The 22,816-nt window shown below is 40.8% G+C and overlaps 1 protein-coding gene across 2 annotated transcripts; it reads right to left on the bottom strand.

Moving 5' to 3' along the window:
* Window positions 1-1,319: 1,319 nt before the first annotated feature.
* On the bottom strand, window positions 1,320-22,794 carry ncstn (nicastrin). Of its 2 annotated transcripts, XM_034207819.1 has the most exons (17): window positions 22,510-22,794; window positions 19,228-19,329; window positions 18,648-18,771; window positions 16,086-16,207; window positions 15,310-15,455; window positions 12,042-12,186; window positions 11,296-11,408; window positions 10,452-10,604; window positions 10,238-10,342; window positions 9,074-9,151; window positions 6,751-6,920; window positions 6,553-6,655; window positions 5,861-5,959; window positions 4,750-4,837; window positions 4,439-4,602; window positions 3,470-3,682; window positions 1,320-2,494 (listed from the first exon to the last, which is right to left on the bottom strand). In XM_034207819.1, exons 1-17 carry the CDS (start codon window positions 22,565-22,567, stop codon window positions 2,372-2,374), a joined length of 2,106 nt encoding a protein of 701 aa, XP_034063710.1. In that variant the 5' UTR covers window positions 22,568-22,794; the 3' UTR covers window positions 1,320-2,371. The 2 variants fall into 2 exon arrangements, with proteins under 2 accessions (XP_034063710.1, XP_034063712.1); XM_034207821.1 differs by lacking the exons at window positions 18,648-18,771; window positions 22,510-22,794 and having other exon boundaries at window positions 19,228-19,309.
* Window positions 22,795-22,816: the final 22 nt, after the last annotated feature.

Here is a 22,816-nt window from a genome sequence, read left to right as displayed (position 1 = left end):
AATCTGGTGCACTTTGAGAGCAACATTAGGAGCTCTATGGATACATCTCTCAACACCCATATGAAACAGAACTGTAAGCAGATTTTATTTTTCTTTATGGATATTTTACAAATCACTCCCCTTTCAAACTGTATTCTTGTTTATTAATAACAACTTTTTTTTACAGTCATATAGTATTTTATACCTGTTTACTTTATTCTCTTATTTTTTTATAACTATAGGCCTAATGATCATATAAAGATGTGCCTTTACCTCACTGGTTGTAGAAAAAGCTTCTTATATTCGTTAGCATAGCTAGCTAACTAGATGCTAATAACAACAAAGTTATTGACTGTATGATCAGTATGACAGATCGCCACTGGGTTTACAACTAAAACACAGCCACGCAAAAACTGCAGCATGGCTCCTTATGGGTACTGCCATTTTTGCAAGTGCCGGAGCGGAGCGGCGTTCTGGTGCTCCCCATCAGACGAGACATATACCACGTGATGACACGTTAGGCTTGTGTTGTGTTCAAGGACCCTGACCTTGGCCAGGAAAAACAGGCACTCACTTGTTTAATTATTTTGCCGTCTAGATTTCTTTAATTTTTTTCTTTTTTGCGTGTTTATAAATTACCTCGAGGGCCACACCAAATGGTCTCGCGGGCCGTATACGGCCCGGGCGCCGGAGGTTCCCCACCCCTGGTTTAAATGTTTACATAAAATGGTAAACGGAGGAACCAATATTTGGCTGATTATATTTCATGAGACTTTTGGGTGCAACGCTTCCAGTCAATGGTTGACAATAACTTATTTACTAAAGTACTTTATTATTTGAATTTTTAAGGTACTTTGCTTGAGTATTTCCATTTCCTGCTACTTAAAATATTAGGTCATTCGGACTAATAATACAGTCTAAAATCAACAAATTATTAATCTAATATTATTATTAAAGGTTACTTTTTGGACCTGATATTGAAATTAAGAAGCTATCTGGGAATATATAGTACAAAACAGAAAAAGCTCCTACTTTACTAACCCTGAAGTATATAATATAATATAGTATGATATGTTGTGTATTGATGTGCAGAATAAGCGGTTTTACTTTTTGTAATTTAAGTATATTTTAATGCTAATACTTATGTACTTGTACTTAACTTTTTATGCAAGGATTTCACTTGTAGCATTTTGACAGTGATGTTACTTTTCTTTTACCATAGTTAAAGATCTAATTTCATTGTCCACCTCAAACTCCAGCGTTATTCATAACAGGAAGCTCTTCAGGCCGAAACATCAGTCACATTTCAGCAGTTTGTTGGCAATTAAAGGAAAGAAAAAAATGGAAAAAAAAGCAATGTTTATTTCTTCATCAAGGCATCACAATTGGTCGTTGATTCCAGCCGTTACATTACAACAACATTAATTAAAACCCTTCTGCGTGTTGACACTTTTCTTTACAAAGTCATCATTAAAAGAAACCTTGTTAAAAAGGTTCAAAGCAAAAGGAGTGCACAACCAGAGCACCAGCGCATTTGACGTGTCGAAACACAAGATTCTCTGACTGGATTTGACGTTTTAATCGATATAAAGTAAAGTGTGTCTGCCATGCCGTGCTCAGGGGGAATTCTTCTTCTCCACACAAATATCACAATATGTGAAATTGCAGTGGGTCTACCACTACATACATGTGTAGTATTTATATGTGTACTGGGACTCCGCAAATATAAATATTTAGGATTGTTGTCCAAGAACCTAAAACTTATCAAAAACGCCACCACACATTTCCAGAATTAGCAAAAAAACTTAAATTTAACTACTTGTTCACTGACTCAAAAAAGTGGTTTCTTCTTATTAGAACTGATTGATAAGTTAACTATAATGACAGAGAAGACAGCTACAGTATTGCACATACCATCGCAATCCTCATTCAAAGTTCAGACACACACACACGCACTGATAATCATCCCCTACACACTCACACACTCGGTCACATTTACATATTCACAATCAGACACATATGTTCAAAGTAATGCTCAATGTTTAGTGCCTATCCCAGGACAGAGTAAACATTCTTTGACAATAAAAAGAGAAAACAAAAACCTTTAAAACAAAAGAAATATAAACATCTTGTCCACTGACAGGGCCTGTTTGACCCTGATGAGTCCAGGCCGGTCCAGTCTTCATGTCCCGCCTCACCTGAGTGAGTCCTTAAACATGGAGTAGTCGGAAGAAGAAAAAAGAAGAAAAACCTCTGTTCCGGGTCTAACCTGTCCGTGTACCTACTTGTGACGTGTTTTAAAGAAAAGACCGTGTTCATGTCAGGGTGGGGCAGAAGTAGTACTTGTAGAAATAGTAGTAGTAGTATTAGAAGTAGTAGTGGTCAGTCTGGATCAGTAGGTGGCGTTGGCGGGTTCCCGTCCCGAGCTGAAAAGGATGTCGGCCTTCGAGCTCATGATGTACGTCAGCAGGAGGGAGGCGATCAGCACGCCGACGCCCACACCCAGCGTCATCATCTGGGGAGGACAACAGACAGATGGCATCATTACAGAACACTCGCTGCTATAAAACATGTGCAATATTATTATTAATAATATGCAATTACGTATCTGCCACTACGTTTTTTTGCACTACTGAATACTGTTAGTATTTGCATTAATTATGTGACCGTCTATGTTTCCTGTAGATATTTAACTGCTGTGTTGATTGTATTATATTTTTGTAACTGGCACAACAATTTCCTTCGGGATAAATAAAGTCTTATCTTATTTTAGCTTTTACACGGAAGAGTTAAAAATCCAATAACAGAGTAAAAGCTGGATTCCCCCTTTGGGATGAACAGAAGGCCATCTTCCTCTTAAAGAGATCTGCATGTTACTGTTGTTTTCCTAACGTACACATAGCAGACACAAAGCCACATTGAAATGGCTTGTAGTTGTGTTTATTTGATCCATTTGATGAATTAAAGTCAAATATTTACACCCATTTTAGCTACATGTTGGTCTCCACTGACACTGAAAACTATGTTCACCAGCTAGTCACTAACTAGTCTGCTGCTGAACAACAAAAAGTCTTCACACTAAACAGGCCTTCATCAATCATTGAATGCAACCAAGTAATATCCTGTGTGTAAGCTGCGTTTATAATGGTATTGCTTTTCAATGTTGTAACTACTTCTACATGTTCCCTGTTACGGTCCTTTTGTAGTACTGTCTTAAACCTTTCCTTAGAATATTTTATGAATAATAATAATAATAATTCCTTACATTTAATATAGCGCTTTTCCAGATGCTCAAAGCGCTTTACAAATACACATTACACACATATCATACATGTAACGGCCATGTACTGAATGTGTCCTTGGGTGCTTTGAAAGGCGCCTCTCAATAGAATGAATGATTGCTTTTCTGTTATGTCCACTACCGTCTTCTAAGAAAGCACAACGTGCGCCAGCATCACTTGGTGTGTTAAATCTGAGGAAGGACGTTTACCTCCAGGTCGGGACTCGCCACCAGGAAAATGCGTCCTTTGATGACCTTCCAGCGGGACTCTGTCCACGTGGAGTAATCTTTGGAGGTGTACTCCTTCAGGTCGAAGGCCGGGGACAGAGCTTTGGAGAGACGCACGGTGGAGCGAACGCAGAACCCCTGCCTCTCAGTGCTGTTAGGGGGCGCTGCGCCCTGGACCCACGTGTAGGAATACATCTGAGGAAGAGAGGGGGAATACACAGGTTATTACTTCTTATTTGTACATATATCAAAAGGCGTGCAGAGTTACAGTTCCAATAGATAACTTTCTTCTACAATTGAGGGAGAAGGGGAATAAATGTTGTCCAAATGTCGCTTTATTTTATATTTGCATAGTATATTTGTATTTCAATGTAAAGTCTAGGTTATACATGTTGGTTTTACATTGTCCTGTGTATATGTAGGGCTGTCAATGCACATTCTTCTACTACTACTACTACTACTACTACTACTACTACTACCACTACTACTACTACTACTACTACTACTACTACTACTACTACTACCACTACTACTACTACCACTACTACTACTACCACTACTACTACCACTACCACTACTACTACTACTACCACTACTACTACTACTACTACCACTACTACTACTACTACTACCACTACTACTACTACTACTACTACATATTAATTGAATATTTTTGGATTTGAGACTGTTGTTCAACAAAACAATTTAGCAAACTTGTGAAAGACATTTTAAACTATTTTCTAATAAAAATGTGTTTAATACAATTATTGTTAGTTCCCGCCTTAATTCATTTTCCCTGTCTTTTCTTTTTATTTATTTTCTTCAAGCTTGCCGGTTAAAAAAGGGATGAATTTACAGATCTTTGAGATGCATTCTTGACCTTTTTGCTATAATAGATGAAATGACCAAACAAATGTAAATGGTTAAGAGTAAGAGCTGTATGGGTCTTACATGTTTGCTCTCCTCGTCCTTCTCGTCCTCTCTCTGGTTCTTGCAGTTCCCCTGTGAGATGTTGAACTGGCTGCCCGTCATGTTGGCCAGCAGATACTGAACCAGGAGGGTCGGCTCGCTGGACTGCTGCGCCACGCCCACGTAGAAGTTTGTGGGTCTGTCCGCTGATACACAGGAAATACATTTAGTTAATCTTCCAAATAAAGCATAGTTACACAAGTTATGATTAACAGCGTACACAAAGATATTCCTCCCACTTTTGTAGGAGCGTTATAACATTTCTTTAAAAAGGAATATCTTGTTTTTTGTACCCAGGTGGCTCATGAGGTCGGAGGGGACTAGTTGCTGGAACCAGGTGTTATTTGTTCTAACAAGGAAACCGTACAGCATCCGGGTCACCTGACGGAGAGAAAACAGATATCAGTCTCCGCTGCTAAATATAGATATGGACCAATAAGAATGAGCCAACAAGAAAGACCACAGAAAAACTATTACATGTGTTTTAAATCATTGATAATACAAATGGTCAAACTGCACATTTCAAGTGACTGAACGAGACAGAATACTGCAATTGAGTAACGCAACGTGTAAAAGGAAGAAAACAAAAATAATTTAACAATTTTAAAAAGGAACATCTGGCAGGATGAGGGTTAAACAGTAAAAACGAGGTGTTTTCTAGAACAATATCATTGCAAAACCTTTGATACTGTAAACACTTTACCATCCGATATTCTACAAGTCAATATGAAACAAACATCCTCTAGAAATCTGCAGCTTATGATAAAAACACTACATGTAAGCACTATTAGACTTTGACTTTAGAACACAACACAGCTTGAGAAAGGCTGCAGCGTGGAGAAAGGACAGATAAATAGATGATTAAAGACAGGGTTCATACACTTTTTCACCAATGATTTTCAATGACTTTTCCATGACTTCATGACCGTTACCTAATTTTCCATGACCAAATAAATTACTCTTTCTCAGCGGTGCCACTGAGAATGGTTTATTTTAACATGGAACAGGAAAATAAGGTCTGCATCTGAAACATGTCGTGCCTATCTAAAACAAATCAAATAGGCTTACTAGCTCCTACACGCTAAAGCAACTCAAATCTCTCACCAGCAAAACACCTCGTCAGTTAAATGCCATTTTACGTTTCATTACTATACAGTATTTATTATCATTATAGTATTACTATTTCGGCGATTAGATCAAATATAAATTACATTTGATGCAACTTTAGTTACATTTCCATGACTTTTCCAAAACTTTGGGAAAAATATTGTTTTCCAAAACTTTTCCAGGGCCTGGAATTAGCATTTTGAATTTCCATGACTTTTCCAGGTTTTCAATGACCGTAAGAACCCTGGTAAGATATGATTGCTGGACGAGGGATGTATTTCCTGAAGTAAATCTTACTATCTCAGGGTCAGCGTTAATGTTTCTCAGCTGGGCTTCAGCTCCTCCAGCCTGAATGTACAGAGCCCGAGCAACCAGCGTGGCCACCTCCGTCAGAGCCTGAAACACAAACATTATTATTATTATTAGTTCCTCCCAACATGTGAGAACATTTCCAGCAGTAACTTTAATAGCAGCGTTGTGAGGACACGCTCCGACACGTCAGGAAACAATGAGAAAGGGTGATTGATGAGGACACAGAAAATGTGAAAGGTACATATATGTGACGGTTTGGCAAATCTTAAGAAACCACCAGACCTGTGGTATTTATTTGGCGAGTTGTGTACTTATATGACAAATGTTGATAAAATAAAGTCAACATAAAGATATCTTTCATTTTCAATGAAGGCAATGCTCTGTTTCATTTATTTGCATGTAATGGCAAATATTTCCCAGGCACACGAGTCATTGTCGTGGTTTTCTGTCCAGTATTAAGCCACATTTTACCATACAATTTCCGATGTCGCTCTTTTTAAACAGTATATATTTAAATGGATAATCATTTCTGTCTTTGGACGTCTGTAAAGAAAACTTTGATTCATGTCTCTACTTTAAATGAAATCTAAACAGTGCAACAGACGATGAGGACTGGCTTCGTAAAGCTAATGTAAGAGCACGTAAACATGATGAATATTGGTGATAACTAGATATACCTTAGCGGCCTCGGTGACAAACTCCAGCTGCTCCTCTTGCGTCAGGTTTGCTGGGTACGACATGTTCAGGTGGTCTGCGGTATCGTACATGCTCTCGTAGAACCTGCACACAGAACAGGAAAATGAATAAACACGTGCCAATTCCTTGAGGGGAGACAGATCCCATTAAAAAGGTAATTGCGTGTAATGATGAATAACCTGTTGGTGAAGGAAGACTCGTGATCCTCGAGAACGAGCCCAGGGATTGGTCGAGCTCGCAGGAAACGCTGGAAGGACGAGGGCGGGAGCGGCTGAGAGACGTTCGGCTCGTCCACGGAGACGCTTAGATTGACGGCAGCAGAACGCAGGTTGGTGATGAGCTTCTTCACCTGGAACACAACACAGTGTCACACACACAACACAATGTTACACAACACAACACAGTGTTACACAACACAACACAATGTCTCACACACAACACAATGTTACACAACACAACACAATGTTACACACACAATACAATGTCTCACACACAACACAGTGTCACACACACAATACAATGTCTCACACACAACACAATGTCTCACACACAACACAATGTTACACAACACAACACAATGTCTCACACACAACACAATGTCTCACACACAACACAATGTTACACAACACAGTGTCACACACACAACACAATGTCTCACACACAACACAATGTCTCACACACAACACAATGTCTCACACACAACACAATGTCTCACACACAACACAATGTCTCACACACAACACAATGTCTCATACACAACACAATGTCTCACACACAACACAGTGTCACACACACAACACAATGTCACACACACAATACAATGTTACACAACACAATGTCTCACACACAATACAATGTTACACAACACAATGTCACACACACAACACAATGTCTCACACACAACACAATGTTACACAACACAATGTCTCACACACAACACAATGTTACACAACACAATGTCACACAACACAATGTCTCACACACAACACAATGTTACACAACACAGTGTCTCACACACAACACAATGTTACACAACACAGTGTCACACACACAACACAATGTCACACACACAACACAATGTTACACAACACAATGTCTCACACACAACACAATGTTACACAACACAGTGTCACACACACAACACAATGTCTCACACACAACACAATGTTACACAACACAATGTCTCACACACAACACAATGTTACACAACACAATGTCTCACACACAACACAATGTTACACAACACAGTGTCTCACACACAACACAATGTTACACAACACAGTGTCACACACACAACACAATGTCACACACACAACACAATGTTACACAACACAGTGTCACACACACAACACAATGTCTCACACACAACACAATGTCACACAACACAATGTCTCACACACAACACAATGTTACACAACACAGTGTCTCACACACAACACAATGTTACACAACACAGTGTCACACACACAACACAATGTCTCACACACAACACAATGTTACACAACACAATGTCACACACACAACACAATGTCACACACACAACACAATGTCTCACACACAACACAATGTTACACAACACAATGTCTCACACACAACACAATGTTACACAACACAATGTCTCACACACAACACAATGTTACACAACACAATGTCTCACACACAACACAATGTTACACAACACAACACAATGTTACACAATGTCTCACACACAACACAATGTTACACAACACAGTGTCTCACACACAACACAATGTCTCACACACAATACAATGTCACACAATGTCTCACACACAACACAATGTTACACAACACAATGTTACACAACGTCTCACACACACAACACAATGTCTCACACACACACACCATGTATACATCACTTCAGGGGACATTACATTGACTTACATGCATTTCCTGGAGACTTATCCTAACCATAACCATAACCAACACACGCCTAACCCTAACCCTTATCCTAACCTTAACCAACACACGCCTAACCCTAACCCTAACCAACACATGCCTAACCCTAACCCTTACCCTTACCAAGTCTTCACCCTAAAAGTAATGATTCCCCTCAAGGGGACCTCCAATGTGTCCCCATAAGGGAGGCGAGTCCCCACACGTGACTGTGTAAACAGATTTAGGTCCCCACAAGTATAGTAATCACACACACACACACACACGAGTAATTACATCTGTTGTGCTTTTTTAGTTTGTTCTTCAAGTCGGCTCTTAAGCGGTCATCTACTGTTTGAATTCGAGCAGGTTTTAAAATGTATTAACTTAGACATCTTAGAACTCGGCCCCTGAGACCCAGACTAACCCTTTTCATTACCATAGTATTTTTATAGCAATATTGCTTAAGAAAAGCCTCCACTTAATGGTACATTACTTCCTGTTTTAGTGTTCATATTTGTCCAAGACGATGTATGTTCATAAGATCATTTCATATTTGTATTTCATCATAATTCTTATTTCAACGATCCGCTCTTAAAGCAGACTAACCTGGTCATTGACGCTGTCGTTCTTCCGAGACACAGGATCCGAGTGGAGCCACAGCTTGGAGTCAGCGCGAAGTCCCACCTGTGGAGAATCAATATATGAATAAACTACACACATGTCAACATGAACATAACAAACATATGATGAGATTAAAGTCATATAAAAAAGATTGGTTTGTAAATATCAAGTCAAGAAACGGGTATAATGTACAGCTAACAATGTTTTGGCATCTATATTTTTGACGTAACTTTCACAAATTGTTGGCCCCAATATACAGATTATTTTAATTGAGTAATACTACAATTATGCAATATATTTAGTTAATTATGTTTCCATAAGTCTTGTTTTTAAAGGGATCCATTTGATCCTTGAAACTGTTTAAAGTAGGGTTGGATATTAGGCCTTTACACTTCAAGTATCAAAAACTATCAAGTAGTGATAGTTTGCTGGTTAGGTTTTTTGCATTTTATGAAATGTTAAGTTACAGGCTATAAATAACAGAATGAGATATAGTTCAAACTGACTCTTGGGGGGGGGGGGGGGGTCGCTCGTGAACGGTCAACGGGGGGGGGTCGGGGTGAGGCGGGGGGTGAAGAGCTCGACGCTCGTGAACTGTCAACAGAAGGGCGGGGGGAGCCTCGCTGTGGACCTCTTTCACCTCGTCAGCGCTACTTACATGATGTGGTTTAAAATCATTTAAATAATTGGTTTGAACGGCATAATAATAATTCTGTGATTCTCCAGGACACACAGACGGCCAGTCCGCCCCTGTGTAGCATATTATTTTCGATGAGAGATGAGCAGATCGCCACTGGGCTTTCAACTAAACTGCGGCATGTGTACAGCTTCTTATGGGTACTGCAATGTGTGAAGTGCGGGCGCGCTCCGGCAGCACTTCACCCCTGATCGCTTCACCACGGAGGAAAGCAGCAGCAAGTCGCCTGGAGTTAAAGAGAACGGGGCTGCGTTGCGTGCATGGCTTCCTTCTGCAGGTAACGGGAGACGCGCTCTGGCGGCGGTCTCGTTCAGGACCCGAAAAAATGTATTTAAATATTTTGCACACTTATTCCTAGTGTGCTATTGGTTACGTTGCCGCGTGCCACTATTGGGTTGCCGACCTCTGGTATACAGTAAATACAAAGTAACTGAAGGTCTATAAACACACACCTGTCCAATCTCCAGTACTGAGTGAACATTGTCTAGGTCCACGGCAAACTGCTTGTTCTCCATATCATAAACCATCCTGGAGCTGCCAATGTAGTCGAACGTTTCCTGCAGTCAAAACAATCAGACAAAGTGTTCAAAAGACATTTAACAGGATTGGGACTCGGACATTAAGCACAATGGCGATTTTGGCTGTTGTGGTGTGGAAATGACTGACCCCTTGGAAGAAGGTGTAGAAGATGGTGCGGCTGGGCGGGGCTTCCTGAATGACGGTTTTTAGAGCAGAAGCGGCCGCCAGCAGACTGATGAACCCGGAGACTCCACTCTCTGCACCCGGAGCTACGTCGAAGAAAAAAGAGCGGCTGTCCAACTGCAGAGAAGACGAGAGAGAAGTTTCATCAAGAAGACATTGTGACAAGGTAAGAAGTCCCACATTTAATTACAGCATATATCAAAATGTGAAATACAGCCTGTGTTGTGTTTTTGTTTACCTACATTATAAACTTCTGTTGAAGGAGATATGTGTAGAGTAGGGCTGCAACTATGATTTCTTATACATTGTATTTAGATTTGTTTTCTTTGTAAAGCATGTTTGAGCACTTGTAAAAGCCCTTGATAAATAAAATGCATTATTATTTGAATATTATCTGCTTCTTATTTTCATCATTTAGTTGATATATAAATATATATATATAAAGTCATTTCCTGCCTGGTTTACTTTAACCAGCAGTCTTAACACTAACTACCTCAATGATTTTGCTTAAAAATAGGCTCCTCGGCTGCCTTATCTCACTTTTATTTTTGCGTTTTGTTCTCATACCTCTTGTTCTCTAAAAATAATATTTACACAAGAAGCAACACACAGGAAGTCTGTTGTTCAGACTGTAACTGTATCATTACGTCCATCATGTTAGCTTGGACTTTCGAGTGAGATCACTACAGATATTGGCTGAAGAAATGTAAAAGGTGTTTATGACCTCACATGTTAATAACTACCACATGTTCTGTAGTGAGATATCTAAAAAAGGACCTGAACTCAGAACCATTTCCCTGTAACTCACCCTGGCTGCTGCTACGACCACGCTCTCCCCGGTCTTGTGGCCCTTGGCTGTCGTGTTGAGAGGTTTGGTGGAGGCCCAAACATTATAATCACCCAAAGGATCACAAATCATCTCTAAAGGGAGACAAGGGACAAGAAACAACAGGGACTTTGAGTTATTCTAAAAACAGAATCATTTTAGTGTAATTAAAAAGATTTCTCTCTAAAGTTGTGTGGGCTTTAAAAAATGCCCTGTGACAATAATTATGTCAACGACTTATTTTATGAATTGGACATTAACTCGATAATGTTTACGTTTTAAACCAATCGTATGATATATGAACATGACCTCGATCAGTGTTACCCTATTGTATGATACAGCATTTTGTGTTGACTTAGATATAGCAGAATATACATCAGGGTTTCCCTACAATTATAAAACTTGGAAATTATGCAAACTAAGCCATTTTATTGTTAATAGCAACCTTTTTATTTATTGTTGTGGTTGTCTGTTTTTTTTATATATACTTTATTTATTTAGGATATTTAATTTACATTATTTTCACATTCCAATGTCGGAATATACTTAAACATTACAAGGTGCATTGCTCTTTAAGAAACGGTGAACCATTATCATATAACCATTATATCAGTGGCCTAAAATGGTCTTAAAACAACAACTATTTCTGGGTCAAACTGCCATCCTACAAAAGCCGTTATCGTGACAGGATTACGTGTTGTGTATATTCCTCCATGTTGTGTAAATACCTGGGCTGAGGCTTAAGTTGAGGTCGTTCCTCCTCATGCAGGTGGCCGTGTCGGTGACGGCGGACATGTGAGAGTAGAGCTGCATGGCACACAGCGGGTACTGAGGAACGCTGCCATTCACACCGCGGTTATGATCCATGTAACACTGCGAGAGGAGAACATAATATGAAACCTCTTGTGTGTGTGTGTGTGTGTGTGTGTGTGTGTGTGTGTGTGTGTGTGTGTGTGTGTGTGTGTGTGTGTGTGTGTGTGTGTGTGTGTGTGTGTGTGTGTGTGTGTGTGTGTGTGTGTGTTTTTGTACAGAAGCCACAGGGACATTATTGTATTTAAGACGATCTCAAATACTTTTCAGTCCTTAAAACAAGTTGCAACATATGCCGTTGGGTCTGGAGCTGTTGCTAAGGGGCACAGTGGCAGGTCTGGGCCTAATTACACTTTAACTATCATGATAGGGATTACATTTTCATCACAGGATCAAATCTCAAACTGTCTGTTCAAGTACAAAGCCAAAGTCATTGAAGGGGGCCTATTATGCTTATCTTCAGGTTCATATTTAGTGTCTCTACTGTGACATCTCTCCATGCTTTAATGTTCAAAAAGCTCTGTATTTTTCTCATACTGCCTGAGCTGCAGCACCTCTTTTCACCCTGTGTCTGAAACCAGAGCCCAGTCTGCTCTGATTGGTCAACCGCTTAGAGATGTCCCGCCCCTTACTCTATCACGTACAATATTTTGGAGCGCTAGCCAATAGAAGCCCGGGATTTTAGCCTTTGCAGACAATTTAAATGCAAAAAAACCTATAGAACACACAACAGGAAATGGAAAATCCCCATATAAGAGCCACTTTAAAGAGTTTCAGAAAAAAAACAGCCCTTCAAAGAAAAATATTAAAGGGGACCTACCATGCAAAATGCACTTTTTGATGTCTTTTATACATAAATATGTGTCCCCGGTGTTTCAGGGAACTCACGCGGCGTCAGAAAATAAAACCCTCTCTCTTTTCCTCCGTACCCAAATCTCTAAAAACGGGGCTACAACGGAGCTGATCCAGATTTGCGTCCGATATGACGTAATATCGGAAATGTAGGCTGGCTTTACACCCACGGGCCAATCAGCAACGTTGCTATCAGAAACAATGCCCGACTGCTTTGGACGTAATATGGTCGGTGCATGTTTACATTAGCATCGCTAACACTCAGAGCTAACCTGTACTGGAGAGCATGGCCCTTTCTCATTTCTCTAACTCCCCTCCTTGACTCCTATCCTCGAGACTTGGAGCCGCCCACAGGAGATGCGAGCGGGGGAGCCGAGGAGAGAGGAGGGGAACCGAGGAGAGAGGAGGGGAAGCAGCAGGCGGTTAGAGAAATGAGAACTCCTCTCCTCTGAGCGGTCATTTTAAAGGGACGTCCATTAATGATGACAGGAGGCACAGCAGCCCTCTGTCTGATGGACAGATGTGTTCATGACGACTTGTATATTTACTTTGATTCATTCACAGTGCGGTATAATGAGACAATAACAGGCTACAGATGCGGACACACACACACATATATATATATATATATATATAAATGTCAGAATCAAACAGATCACTCTCATAATAACGTAACACAATCAGAGACTGGATATATCCCCCCCTCTCTCCGGTCGCTACAATGAGGGAAATAAATTACGGGCCAAAAGTTGTATTTACAAGTATTAAAAGTAAGCAGAGGACACCAAACCAACTGAGACCCGTCTGTCCGCTGCATCTACGCACACGCGCACAACACACACACACACACACACACACACACACACACACCACACACACACACACACACACACACACACACACACACACACACACACACACACACACACACACACACACACACACACACACACACACACACACACACACACACACAACACACACACACACACACACACACACACACACACAGCTCCTAAAGCATATAATCAGGCTAAAGCCGTTGTGTATTTTATTATGTGAAGCACTAAATGGTCTTAGAAAAATATGGACTCTTTGTTTGTAGTTATCTACTAAACTAAAGCAAATAAAGAGAGTAGGCCTGTCATACTGAGTGATATATATTTTACACACTGCTCTGCTTTCTGCACGGACCTTACAGCTGTTCTCTCTGGAAACATCGCGTCGCGATGAGAGCAGTTCATAAAATAATATCCAGGGGATGCATGCAGAGCTGTCATTGGCTGAGATAAGTCCGGCCGTGCGTCACGACTCTTTGAAACATCTCTGTTCCCGGAAATGCATCCGCGGAGGAGCCATGGAGGACCGTGGAGGACCCATCAGAGCCTCCTTGACCCTCGATCCTCGAGGTGCATTTAGAGAAATGAGATGTCCTTCAACATGGCGCGCTGAAATTCATTTCCGGGTCACTAACGGAGGACCGAGGAGTCGAGGAGGGGGAATTGATGAAATGAGAAAGGGCCCATGTGTGTGAAGAAGCAGGAAGTAAAAAGGAACTCACCTTGTGGTATAACCGGCAAGAGAGAAAGCCTTTGAGCTCCAGACTGTTTCAGAAATATTCCTTGATAATCCATGATATGGCGTTTCATCACGGCAGTATTTAGTTTAGACCGTAGCTGCCGGGTCCCGCATGAGCTCAGACCCCTCCTTTTTTTAATAATTCTTTTTTTTTAAAGCTTCATACCCAAAATCAGCACTTTTGAAACAGGAAGTGAAATAGAGGATATGAGGCATGGCTAGAATGAGTGATCTGTTTGGTATTTTGAGCAAAACACTTCATAGACATGCCATATATATATCTGAGACCTATGCTATTGCCTACAAATAGCACGATAGGTGACCTTTAAGTTTTAAAAGTCAAGATTTAATCTGAAGTGCGCCTTTATCTGTGAGCTGAAACTGAAATCTGAGATAATAACTCAGCAGCTCAGCACTGCATCAGAAGCAGATATTCCATATGTAATATGATCCGTCTGCTTATGTCACATAGAACATTGAAAACAGCGGGTAGGGTTTGTGGGTTCTGATCAATCTCAGCATAATGTGCCACGACATGTTGGAGTTAGAAATAAATGATCCTTACTTCTGCTGAAACAGCTTTATCAGCACCTTATCTAAACCACTAAGGGTACAAGTTCAGGTCAGCTATTTATTTTAGTGTTCGGAAAACATTTCTGGGAAGACAGCCATTTTGTGACAGTAATGACAACAACAAAGAGCAAAGTAGTAATATCAGATGGGATTAACAAAGAAAAATGATTCATGTCATTTTACCTGCCGAATGACCCGAGTGTCATTGTCGTCTTTCATGGAGAAGATGGGGAAATCGAACTCCTCATAGGACAAGCCGTTTCCAAAAGGGTTCCACACGGTGACGTTACAATGAGCCAAGGATGGATCGTAGGTCTCTGAATACACACCTGGGGGAAATACAAGTGTGTACTGTATGAGCAGACTTTTATAAATGAATTAAAGCTAAAACTAGTATCAGTTTGTAGCTGAATCATTTCTACAAGCGAGCTTCATGTGAAAAGGTAAAGGCAGCAGAAGATCATGGGTATTGTAGTTTTTACGCCATTTCTGCCAATTTGACTGAAACGTTAAAAAGTTAAAATTGATGGCCATTTGATCTAAACCTATTGCATTTTTTATTTAACCATTAATAGAAGATAATTAATAGATTAAAAGAAACATCGAGAACTATCCACTCTTCTGACTTCACACTTGCTTTTAAAAATATATATCTTTATGACTGTGGCCTTTTGCCTTATGTGTGTTGTCAGATATCATTTTCCATTTAAGACAGTAACTCTGCTTACATGCAGACTTAACTGTATGGTATTTGTCTCACAGAACATACAAATTATAGAGGAATGATAAATTAATTCAGTGCTTTAAGGTCACACATTTCTATAGTGACATCACCATGTGGCAGAAAGCGTTCACAGAACATAGAAACTGAACTACAGCATGTCATCTTGAGCCTTGGGAAGATCATAAAACTACAATTCATTTGTGGAACAAGTCTGAGCAGGTGAACCCTCCCTCACCTGTGTTCTCGTTGGGACAGGAGGTGTGTGGGGAGAAGCCCTCCAGCGGGTTTGTGTTCGGCATAATAACAGCGACGCCTGCCACCCTGCCGGAGCCGTTCTTCAGCTTCATCATGATGGATCTGACGGCAGACAGACGGCACGGTGTAAACGATACGGGTACAAACACAGGTCAGACATGTGTTTTTCTTCCTCAGGGTTTAACAGGTGGAGGTTACTCAATCACCTGTACTGTATATCTGTTTGACAGCGTGTTACCTATTGAGTTTTACTAACTGACATGTCATGAAGTAATTACATCTTCTTCAGCTGCTACTCTAACTTCAGAAATGTGTATGATTTACTGAACTACTTATTTTCACTATTATTTAACCCACTAATTTCTCAAATTGCGTTTAACGGTAGCTACAGGTGTAGTTTGCAGTACTTTAGGGGATGCTTTAGTGTTTTTTGGTGTTGTTTAAAAATACGAGTTATGCATAGTTTCTATATAGTTACACTTTGATCAAACACATTATATTCAATGTGCCGATTTCTCCATGCCATCTTTCACTTCAGTAAACTGTCAACTTTCACAAAAAACACAATCACGTTTGTTCAGTTTGACCATGGCGCCTGTTTCAATGTTGAATGAGACACAAATCAGAAAAAGATGATGAGTAGAATCCATACATACACCAAAAAAGAAGCGAAAAAAGTCCCATATTTCTCACTAAAAAAGTGCAACTTATTAAAAACATAAGAAGCATTTACAGTTGAAAGAAACTACAATGCCTTCTTAGTGTTATTGCATGATGATACATTAGTTTGCCGTGAATTTAGTGATGGGTTATAAACATTTGAAGTGAAGTGTTCTTCAGAGACAAGGTTGTTGTTCAGAGAATCAGATTCTGAAGGCTCAGGTAGACCCTCCAGAAAAACGCGATTCTGCGATCGCAGAATTTACCGCATAATCAGCAAAATGGGTTTTTAAAAGGGCGCATATTTATCAAAAGGCCGCATAATCCCCGCGTTTTCCACACGAAGTTGAGGGGAAAAAAAGTTGTGTGTGATGCTGATGACGCGACGCCATCAGTTCGCATCACAGAAGGTAAACAACACCGTAGAGTGAACGTGTGGAGCTCACACGAGAGAGAAAACACATCTCATTTACCGACGAACATTTCTGCTAAAGACCGGGCAAAGCAGTTCCCCGATGTCTTGCACGAAAGTGGGGGGAAACTATTCTGCACCCCGTGAAACTGTGTGTTGGAGCATAAGAGAACATCGACGGTGACGACCCACTTTGATTCATTCAAACATTCGAAAAAGCTTTCTGCTGCTGCGGACAAGAAAGCCAAACAACTCACGTTCACCGAGGCATCAACCTCCAAAACCCTTTCGAGGGCAACAAGAAACGAGGTGAGAAGCCTACAAGATTGAAGCTGGTCAGATAACGAACAAGTAAATGAGAACAGAATGAGGCGGAGAAGTGTGTGTGTGTGTGTGTGTGTGTGTGTGTGTTAGTCTTGTCACGATACCAAGTCAAGAATTGCGATTATTTTTCGATACTTTTCTTAAAAAAAGGGAAACAGTCTTAAATGTAATTATTGTGCTTTATTTCACACCAGAACCAGAACCATAACACACACTTTTAAACAATGAGAACAATAAATAAAATAAATGACTAGAATTTGTATTAAATACAATTAAGACTCATCTATAAACAACTTTTTTGTTTTTCGCTTCTGGCGTCTTTTTTGTCTGCACTCCCACGTGCAGCCATGCTTCTCGCTTTCTCACATGCTCTGGCAGCTAGCGCGTGCACGAGAGAGGGGAGGCACTTGAGCGTGCTTCAGAGGGGAGGGACTTAGAGCGTGCTTCAGAGGGGAGGGACTTAGAGCGTGCTTCAGAGGGGAGGGACTTAGAGCGTGCTTCAGAGGGGAGGGACTTAGAGCGTGCTTCAGAGGGGAGGGACTTAGAGCGTGCTTGAGAGGGGAGGGACTGCAGGCACGGCTGCAGAGCAGGGAGAGTGGAAGCAGAGCGCTGAACACACACGGCTCTTATTAAAACAGCGCTTTCTCACCGGAGTACTTTCCCCCGTCATTCTTAAAGTACCGATACTAATGAAACGGAGGAATCGTAACGTTTTTAACGGCAGGGTATCGCGGTACCTTTCAAGTATCGGTACACCGTGCAACACTAGTGTGTGTGTGTGTGTGTGAGAGAGAGAGTGTGATTAAAATAGCCCAATTGCTTTTACAATAAATGAACATTGAATGTGTTTAATTGAATAGTAAAGGGGTTTAACGTTAGTGGCGGGTTGTGTGTGAGAGAGAATAAATAAGACAGCCCAATATTTATTTTTTCCGCATATTTCGCAACTTCCTGCAATATCACCGCATAACATCACATAAACCCCCGCATGTTTGATCGCATAATCAAGGATTTTTGCCCGCGTTTTTCTGGAGGGTCTAAACAGTACTGCACACGTGGTTTCTGACAATGCCAGAATGCAGATGTAAACTGGCCCTTACTAAGTAACTCCTGCTTCCTCTGCAGGGTGAGGCGTGTTTACTGTACCTGGTAAAGAGTGCGGACTCCAGGATGACCAGATAAGGAGGATTGGCCCCAGTCCCCAGAACCCAGTCAACGTTCTCCTCTGACTCGAGCACATGAAGGACGCCCACGTTACCTGACAGCGAGGCTGAAAAGCGAAAACAGGAAACTCAAAATCTGCATCTGTGATAAGAGATCGATGCGGCCTCTTCTCAACTACAGGAAATGCTTTCTAGGGTGAATCTGTTTGAATACAGCAAAGAGAAAATTGCTACTGCGGGGGCTTTTTGTGGTATACAAAAGGTACACTATATCTTACAGCTTCTTATTATCAGAAAGTGTCTTGCAACTTGTCTGCTCTAATCTTCTTTCTCAGTTAATGTCTGTCTCTCAAAGTCACAACATTGACTTGTTTCAAGATCTAAACTGCCTGGAGTTTGAAAAGATGTGTGGTGAGCATTTGACTACAACATGTTCAGAGACCACAACCCATTTGCGAAGTGTTAACAGTAACAAGGATAGGTTGCTGTCATGAATGTCGTTGATGTTTGCTGTATTAACATCACAAGTACTTTGGAACACTTTTATCTTTTGCTTTACTCACACTGGCATCCTATTTGATGTGTTGCATTGAGAAGTCGCACACAGGGAACAGTGTAATTGAGATGCACATAAATCTTCTTTTCCACTGAATTACAGCCGACACCTGCAAGAGAAAGAAAGCATTTAACAACCGCACAAAGAAGCAATATAACATGAGGGCACAGGATGTTACCAAGACTGCACAATAAAGAAAGAAAACTGAATTTCTGTCAAAGATAAATGGGTTTCAACAAGTGTTCAGAGAACTTAAAACTAAAGTCACATCTTTAACCAGCAAAATACACTGAACACAAATATAAACGCAACACTTTTGTTTTTGCTCCCATTCTTCATGAGATGAACTCAAAGATCTAAAACATTTTCTATAAACACAAAATAACCATTTCTCTCAAATATTGTTCACAAATCTGAAACAATCTGTGATAGTGAGCACTTCTCCTTTGCCGAGATAATCCATCCCACCTCACAGGTGTGGCATATCAAGATGCTGATTAGACAGCATGATTATTGCACAGGTGTGCCTTAGGCTGGCCACAATAAAAGGCCACTCTGAAACGTGCAGTTTTGCTTTATTGGGGGGGTCTGGGGGGGTCCGAAAACCAGTCAGTATCTGGTGTGACCGCCATTTCCCTCACGCAGTGCAACACATCTCCTTCGCATAGAGTTGATCAGGTTGTTGATTGTGGCCTGTGGAATGTTGGTCCACTCCTCTTCAATGGCTGTGCCAAGTTGCTGGATATTGGCAGGAACTGGAACACGCTGTCGTATACGCCGATCCAGAGCATCCCAAACATGCTCAATGGGTGACATGTCCGGTGAGTATGCTGGCCATGCAAGAACTGGGATGTTTTCAGCCTCCAGGAATTGTGTACAGATCCTTGCAACATGGGGCCGTGCATTATCATGCTGCAACATGAGGTGATGGTCGTGGATGAATGGCACAACAATGGGCCTCAGGATCTCATCACGGTATCTCTGTGCATTCACAATGCCATCAATAAAATGCACCTGTGTTCGTCGTTCATAACATACGCCTGCCCATACCATACGCCTGCCCATACCATAACCCCACCACCACCATGGGCCACTCGATTCACAACATTGACATCAGAAAACCGCTCACCCACACGACGCCACACACGCTGTCTGCCATCTGCCCTGAACAGTGAAAACCGGGATTCATCCGTGAAGAGAACACCTCTCCAACGTGCCAGACGCCATCGAATGTGAGCATTTGCCCACTCAAGTCGGTTACGACGACGAACCGGAGTCAGGTCGAGACCCCGATGAGGACGACGAGCATGCAGATGAGCTTCCCTGAGACGGTTTCTGACAGCAGAAATTCTTTGGTTATGCAAACCGATTGTTGCAGCAGTTGTCCGAGTGGCTGGTCTCAGATGATCTTGGAGGTGAACATGCTGGATGTGGAGGTCCTGGGCTGGTGTGGTTACACGTGGTCTGCGGTTGGGAGGCCGGTTGGATGTACTGCCAAATTCTCTGAAACGCCTTTGGAGACGGCTTATGGTAGAGAAATGAACATTCAATTCACGGGCAACAGCTCTGGTGGACATTCCTGCTGTCAGCATGCCAATTGCACGCTCCCTCAACACTTGCGACATCTGTGGCATTGTGCTGTGTGATAAAACTGAACATTTCAGAGTGGCCTTTTATTGTGGCCAGCCTAAGGCACACCTGTGCAATAATCATGATGTCTAATCAGCATCTTGATATGCCACACCTGTGAGGTGGGATGGATTATCTCGGCAAAGGAGAAGTGCTCACTATCACAGACTTTTTCAGATTTGTGAACAATATTTGAGAGAAATGGTTATTTTGTGTTTATAGAAAATGTTTTAGATCTTTGAGTTCATCTCATGAAGAATGGGAGCAAAAACAAAAGTGTTGCATTTATATTTTTGTTCAGTGTAACATTTGTATTAAGACTCTTTTTAATTAGGACAAATATTCTTACTATAAAAACTTAAGTTCAGAGGTGGAAGAAGTACCCAGATCTTGTACTTATGTAAGAGTAGAAGTACCAGAGTGAATGAATACTCTGTTAGAAGTTAAAGTCCTGCATTCAAAATGTTACTCAAGTAAAAGTACAAACGTATTAGCATCAAAATATACTTTAAGTACCAAAAGTGAAAGTACTAATTGTGCAGATTGGCCCATTTCAGAAAAATATATGATATGTTTGGATTATAATTATTGATCATTAAAGAGTTATCAAAGCATAAAGGTGCAGCTAGTTTTAATGACTTTGTATACTGCAGGGTAGCTTGTGAATTTTACTCCAGATGTAACTAAAGTCTTATTTATATATTGACATCATTAAAATAATGGACTAAAAGTACACAATTTGCCTCTGAATTGAAGGGAAGTAGAAGTACAAAGTAGCAAGACATTTAAACACTCAAGTATTGTACTTGAGTAAATGTACTTAGTTACTTCCCATCCCACCCCTGGTGCTATGTTTGAGGATCAACTGAATGCCGAATTAACGAGAGAACCCTTAACATCTAGGAAATATCTTCCTTTGAGAGACAGCTGGTTTCTTTGTTTCCAGACAACTAAATCATATTAAAACAATGCTATTTGGTATGTAATTTGGCCTGACTGTTGCAGCATTAATCCCTCTAGGCGGCCGGTGGATCACGAGCAGTCACGCTGATGCTTGGTCACGAGGGCTGGCCCAATATGAGGGAAAAGTCGCGAAAAAACATTTAATAATAACAGTCCTGTAGTTATTTCTAGTTAGTTGTTCCAAAGTGTAGAACAAAGCGGTATAAAAACAGCTTTATTCCAGCAGCCATGGCACAAATGAACAAGTTGTAGCTGTTTAACAGTCACACATGGAAACAATGCCTATTTATGTATTAACTTTCTGGATTGTTTGTCCAAGTGGTTTTTAAATGTTTCTAGGTGTGACGGAGTAGGTTTTTTTATTTGTCTGTTGTCTGTGTGGTTTGAGTGTGTCATAATGGATCCCTTGTCTTTTTTATCTGCAAAGCTATCTACGGGTACAGAGTAATAAGCTGCACCTGATTTAAGAGCTTCCAGATAATTTACATAACCCAATATTTGCTCCAACGTCAAACCTCATTGTAAAACTTAACATTAACATCCGGCAATGGAGATTTAAACCAAACAGCTTCTGCTAACGGTGGTTAGCTTAGCATCCGGCTACACAAAGAAGTACAGGAAGCTAACTGACACAGAAACACACACTACTAAAGTAAATACTTAGGCACAGATCATTTCAGTCAGAATAAAAACTTACCGATGAAAAACCAAGAAACTAGCAAATTAACTATCCATTTGTTCGAGAGCAAATCCATCTTCCTGGTTTAAAAAAGCAGAAACAACAGTGGGTGTTGACGTGAAAGACGTCCGGGTTCAATTGTTTTTTAGTTCCGCTCCCTTGAAAGGAGACGGACTCATTCAAAATGGCAGCTTTAAAATATCTGCAACGAAATAGTATTTTAAAATATATATTTATAAAACATTTTAGCGTGAGGTAAAACAGACATATACGTAATATATTAACGTATCTCTTTCTTACTCTGCTACCTACCATATAGCCAACT

This window comes from Gymnodraco acuticeps, unplaced genomic scaffold (assembly GCF_902827175.1).
Source record: "Gymnodraco acuticeps unplaced genomic scaffold, fGymAcu1.1, whole genome shotgun sequence".
In the NCBI taxonomy this organism is placed as follows: Eukaryota; Metazoa; Chordata; class Actinopteri; order Perciformes; family Bathydraconidae; genus Gymnodraco; species Gymnodraco acuticeps.
This window is presented reverse-complemented; position numbering and strand designations above follow the sequence as displayed.

Excerpts from the sequence above, each read along its gene's own strand:
- ncstn (XM_034207819.1), bottom strand. The coding sequence starts at position 22,567 with ATGGATTTGCTCTCGAACAAATGGATAGTTAATTTGCTAGTTTCTTGG. Across the intron at positions 11,409-12,041 it reads CAACTTAAGCCTCAGCCCAG|AGATGATTTGTGATCCTTTG; the intron begins GTATTTACACAA and ends GTCTCCCTTTAG. Across the intron at positions 4,603-4,749 it reads CGACCTCATGAGCCACCTGG|CGGACAGACCCACAAACTTC; the intron begins GTACAAAAAACA and ends CCTGTGTATCAG.